General features: G+C 45.6%; 1 protein-coding gene across 4 annotated transcripts in view; it reads left to right on the top strand.

Moving 5' to 3' along the window:
• Positions 1–3,174: 3,174 nt before the first annotated feature.
• Positions 3,175–6,000, top strand: part of LIMCH1 (LIM and calponin homology domains 1) — a 365,498-nt gene continuing 362,672 nt past the window's right edge. The window contains exon 1 of one of the 4 annotated variants that reach the window (XM_078148667.1): positions 3,175–3,570. In XM_078148667.1, the coding sequence (XP_078004793.1) occupies positions 3,484–3,570 (87 nt within the window). In that variant the 5' untranslated portion in view covers positions 3,175–3,483. The remainder of the gene's footprint in view (positions 3,571–6,000) is intronic. The other 3 variants (XM_020990988.2, XM_020990997.2, XM_078148668.1) reach the window with 3 other exon arrangements.

Raw genomic sequence — 6,000 nt, 5'->3', positions numbered from 1 at the left:
TTTTTTGTCCTTTTCTAATCTTCAACTTTATTTTATTTACTGTTTCCTTTCCTAGTGCCTACAATCATGTCAAATCCTCCATATCCTTAAAAAAACAAAAACCCTTTATTTGATTTTCCATCCTTTGAAACTATTGTCCTATATCTCTCCTCCTTTTCACAGCCAAAATTCTAGAAGCCTTCTATAGCCTTCACTTCACCTCCCACTCATTTCATGACCTCTTATAATCTGGTTTCAGTCTCCACCACTTGACTGAAAAAGCTTTTTGCAAGGTTATCAACACTCTTAATTGCTAAATCCACAGACCTTCACTTTAACTTTATCCTTTTGGATCTCACTGTAGTGTTTAACACTGTCGACCAGTGAATGCAGGTGGCTTAACATTGTCCCCTCCCTAGATTTTCCCATTCCTGCTCTCTTCTGATTTCCCTCACTTCTTTTCTGATTACTCTTTTTCAGCCTCTTTGGCAAGGTCATTTCATTAAAGTCCTGCCCCCAGAGGGAGGTATACCCCAGGGATCTGTCCTCAGTCTTCTCTCTATACTTTTCTCTATATTACCAGTTCACATGGATTTAATTATCATCTCTCCATAAATGACTCCCAAATCTACATATCTAGTCCACATCTCTCTCCTGAGTTATATTTTGGATCACCAAGTACCTGCTGGCTATCTCCACTTGGTTGTTCCCATATGCATCTCGAACTCAACGAGTCCAAAACATAACTAACTCTCTTTCCTTCCCTCTCACTCTCTTCCCTATTTCTGTCAGGGACACTACTATCCTTCCCATCAATCAGGTTTAAAACCTTGACCTTATTTCTTCCCTCTGCTTGAGCCTCCCATGTCCACTCAATTGCCAGGTCATCCTGAGCATATCTCTATAATATAGTTCATAACTGTTCCCTTTTTTCTACTTGAGGCCTTTGCCTCAGTTCAGGCCTTCTGAATCTCTTGTCTCCACCATTTCAATAGTTTACCAGCTGGAATCCCTCTACCCTTTTTAATCTATCTTTTACTCTATTACTAAAGGGATATACTTAACATGACCATGCCACTGGTATCTTCCTCTTATCCCTAGTATAAAATATATGCTCCTTGTATTTGGCATTTAAGCACGCTCTTCACAATCTGGCTCTCAACTATCTTTCCAGATTAATTTCAAATTATTTCCCCTCATAGCCCTACATTACAGCTAGAATGGTCTCTCCTTTTTTTTTTGATCTTTTGGAACCCCTACCCCCTTCAAGGTTCACCTTGAACCTCTTAAATGAGATTATTCCTTTATTTGCTATTGCCCTCCTTCAGGCAAATTACTTTGCATATATCTCACATTTTCTTTTTTTAGGTTCAAGTGGTTTGCTCCATTAGAATGTTGTAAGCTCATCGAAGGCAGGGACTTCATTTGTGTCTTTGTATCTGCAGTGCTTAGCAGTACTTGTAAGTCCTTAATAAATATTTGTTGAATTGAATCATACAGCTCCATTAAAACACTTATCACTTAGACTTTTATATGGTCAATTCATAACAAACCCAGGAAGGTTTTTAGTCTTATCTTCCACAATAATCAGCATTTCCTGAGAATTCCTTAAAATTCTTAGGATATTGATTGGTTGATTGCATCGTGCCTCTAAGGGCTATGAGGAAGCCAAGTCATCTAGTATAATCCTATCATTTCCCTTCCTTATAAAAGAAAATTTAGGACCAAGGAGATTAGGACCTGCCCAAGGTCATACAAGTAGTGAGAGATTCAGCCAGGATCAGAACTTTGTGTGTTACTTAGCAATTTGCAGCAGAAAGTACACTAGATGTAGAATAAGTGAAAATGAGCTGAATTCTTGCTGTGCTATTTAACAGCAGTGTGACCTTGGGCAAATCACTACACTCTTTTTGGGGGGCTCAGTCTTTTCATCTGTAAAATAAGGGGCTTCGCCTACCTAGCCCAGGAATTGATAACATTTGTGAAGGATTCCATTGGCAGTCTGGTGAAGCCTATGGACTTCTCAGAATAACGCTGTAAAGTACATAAAAATAAAATATATAGGATTACAAAGGAACCTAAATATATTGGAATACAATTATCAAAAATATTTATCTATCTAGGGGTCTCAGGTTGAGAACTCTTGGATCTCTGAAATCTCTGGACCTCCATAGCCCTAGTCAACATCCTTTGCGGTTTACCTTTCATTGTCTACATCTGTTGGCACCCCCTTCTCCACCCCCCCCCCCACTTATTTCCTCTTTTCTTCTGGATCCCTGTTCCTGGATTCTGGCTTCCTCCCTTCGATTTTAGAGAAGGGGGTTTGAAGAAGGAACTAATTGTGATAGCAGTTGTAGGTGAGGGAAATTCAAGACTATCTCTTTTGCTTCATCCGACCATCCAACCTGTCACTGGAGTAACAGGAAAAACAGGTAAATTCCACTTTGGTTTCGATACTTGACCATGGGACTGGAGCCCAGCGCCTGGGGATTTCCCAGGGCCAGACCAAAGGCCTTCGAAAACCTCATACCAGCTTCACCCTTTGCCAGCTAGCCCTTCTCTAGGAGAATAAAATACCTGACCCGTTCAGCCTCTCAGTCAAAGAGAATGGCTTATGTGACTACATAAAGAAAAGGAGATAAATAAAGAAATAGAGAAAAAGGAGAAGGTCATTGTGTGCATGTGATGGTTTTGCCTTTTCTCCCCTTCTTTTTAAAGTGATCAAACCGCTTAAAGGGCTCCGGACAGGTCAAGGGCTGAACTGTCGACAGGTCAAGGGCTGAACTGTCTCCCAACTGCAGCCCGGAGAGGCTGGGGGAGTGGGACGCAGCTCGCTCCGTCCTGCAGATGCAGGCGGACACTGTCACTTCTCCGTGTCCCTGGCTAAGGCCGCCCGCCCACAGCCGCAGCGCTTTAGCACGCCCGGCTATGCGCCCCTCTCTTTCCAGGTGTGGGGCACGTCCCGCGGTTCTCCGTCGCCCTTGCTCAGGCCGGTGCCGGGTTTGGAGGCGTATGACCTCCGCTTGAGGAGGAGGAAAGGAGGTCGGCAGGGTGGGCACCGCAGTAGCGCCGCTTGTTTATTTTTAGGCGGTAGGGGGGAGGAGGAGGAAGAGGAGGAGGAGGAGGAGCGAGAGAAGGTGGGGAGCTAGAGCTGCGTCGCTGCCTCCCAGCGGGGACCCCGCTCACCCCGGCGGAGCGCAGCCGGCGCTGGGAACTGCCGCTGCAGCAGCGTGAGCCCTCCCCCCCCTCCCCTAGGCCGCCCCCGCCCCGTCGCCAGGTCTCCCGGGGCGGTGTTGGCAGTCAGCCGGTGGCGGCGGCGGCGGCAGTGGTGGTGGTGGCGGCGGTGGCGGAGGCGGCGGTGGCGGCCTCTAACCTCTCCCTCCAGCTTGCTCGGACCTGCCCTGGGGAAGGATAGGGAGGGAAGGAGGGGGCGGAACGACCCCTGCGTCCATTCTCCCATCTCCAGCGGCGGCCGAGTCTGCAGAGGACCGGGGGCGTGTGCAAATGGCTAGTCTTGGCTTGGGTCTGGAAGAGCTGCAGCACGACCCTCCTCCGGAGCCAGCCTTCCACGAGGCGCAGAAGTGGATCGAGGTAGGTGCCCGCCCTTGGTCGGGCTGGGGGAGTGGAGGGAGAGGCAGCCGGACTGGAGCCGGACATCATCCCTGACGGCGAGGGGAAGCAGCTCCGGGTCGCCCGAAGCGACCGCGCTGCGACTTCGCTGTCATGTTGGCAGGAGGAGTCTCCTGCGGAAGGACACCTGAATTGGGGGTTTGCACTGTAATTGTAGGGGCGGTAGGGGGAGGGAAACCGGCACTCTCTCCCAAGCCTGGAAATCTCAGCTCCAGCAGATTTCTGTGCTCTGAGCTGTCCTTTTCTATGCGCGATCGAGAAAGCGCTGCAGGAAGAGAGGACCCACAGATTCCTCGGTTTGGTGCACATCCTATTTATTGGAGGTGTTGGCTGAGAGCCAACCAGATTTCCAAAGATCTACCAAGGTTTCCAAAATCTGTCTGTCTACTCCTCACTCTAGTCTGCAAAAGAGGCTGACGCTAAGTGCTGGAGACTGGGGGTAGGAGAGGAAAGGAGAGATGTCCCTAGCTATTGAAGCCTTTTTCTGTCTTCCTGTAGTGTGTATAAGGTACGCAGTGACCAAAACTGAGGTGCCTTTAAGGTCTGAGGCAGCAGAATACCTGCAGATCCTAGGTCGGAAAAGTAAAGGGGGGGGGGAAGGGGAAGGCAACAGGGAGTGTGGAGCGCCCTCTTTCCCCTATGTTACTAGAGGTGGAATCTTTTTAGTTGTGTCAGGAATCCAGAATGTTTGATCCAGAATGTCATTTTTCACTTCTTATTGACTAAGGTGGTAGGCCAGAGAAATCAGTAGAACCACTCATTCTTAATCTAGGAGGCTCTGAACCACTTGGGTTGGGTTATTCTGATTCACGATGAATATCAGTAGATGTAGACCTGAAGTTTGAAATGCTTGAAATAGCCCTTTCAGAGGATATGCAAGGGGACCCCTGGACTCCTTTGGGAGTGAAAAGGAAAAGGAGAACCTTTGTACTGGGGATAATATAATTTTTTTAACAACTTTTGGGGTTGTAAAACTAATTATTAGGGGGTTTTTTTAGGTTTTTAAGAAATGCACAATTGTTGGTGATGCTGCTTCCCTTAATTAGTTAATGAGATGGAATTCACAGTTCTCAATTGTCACTGATTGAGGTTTAAGCAGTGATTAAGCATTTCAGAGTTCTAGCCTGTTAACCTCCCTTCTGAAAGGCAAACAGGCACACACATACACTTATGTCCTAGTATATATATAATTATTGTGCTGGGGACTCGGTAGACTTTTACTTCCAGCTACCCAAATGCATGTTGGACCTACAGACATTAGAACTTTGGTGTGTCTTACAGGTATGCCCAATTAAACCTTTATTCCTTTATGTAAATTACTCCACTTTTACTTCCATTTCTGTCAGTTTACAAGCATTTATTGTAGGTGCTGGGAGTACAGCAAATTCAGGAGAGGGACAGTACTTGCCCTCAAAAGGCTTAACTTCTACACAACTGACTTTAGAATATGTGCCCTTTTATTTTTTTTGGATACTCAACTAAAGAAAATTCATGTTTTGATAAATAGTCTTACTATTGGCAGCAGTGGCTGCCACGTTTGTTTGAGGCACATGTGAAGCACCTGTAATAACTGGGTTAGTAGACATCTGGATAAAGTATCCAGATGCTTTAACTTAAATTATTTAACTTCCTGGGTTTTAAAAAAAATCTTAAGTTGGGGCAAGAACACACTCTGAGAGTATCCATTGTGGTAAATGGTCTGTACCAATTACCATAGGAAAAATACTGGTGCAGCTGCCTTTTAAAGTGTGGTGTCATTCAGATTGAGTAATATCATGAAGCAGGTAATTATCAGATTTTGCTCTGGTTCCTCAGTTAAAAGAGTGTGTTTGTTGTTCGGGGGCGGGGAGGGAGCACTTGATTTTGTCACATTTCCTTGGGCTATATACATTAGCTCCCATGGAGGCCCATCTATGGCTGCTTCTGTGTTGTCCTTGTTCCGCATATTTTCCACTAAAATATGAAAACTGAAGCTGGATGTGTTAGTAGAATTAAAGACTTTCTAAATGCACCATGCCTGGGTTGTGGGACTTTTCTTTTGAACCCCGTGTGCATTATTAAAAGAGCATATCTCCTTTCATTTACAGCATCTCCATTTCATTGAAAGGCTATCTTCACTTCGCAAGGATATAATAAGCTACTACCAGAGGGGGGAAAAGAGAATCTGCCTTAGTTGGTTTGTAGTGGTTAACAACCTTGAAATGTTAATGCTGAGTCTGCAAACCAGAATTAACTCAAGAGCCCCAACAGATGGTTTTGGAGAGAACCCTGCCCTTTGAACAAAGCTTCCTAGGCTAATATAGTAATATAGCTGCTAGTGTAACTCCTGGGGATATTGTTATCTTCAGACAATCTCGTCTCCTCTAGTAGCTGCATTGTTCTGCTGCTACA

This window comes from Phascolarctos cinereus, unplaced genomic scaffold (assembly GCF_003287225.1).
Source record: "Phascolarctos cinereus isolate Bilbo 61053 unplaced genomic scaffold, phaCin_HiC Scaffold_9;HRSCAF=440, whole genome shotgun sequence".
Lineage (NCBI taxonomy): Eukaryota > Metazoa > Chordata > Mammalia > Diprotodontia > Phascolarctidae > Phascolarctos > Phascolarctos cinereus.
Note: the sequence above shows the minus strand (reverse complement) of the source record. Positions and strands in the feature narration are given on the sequence as shown.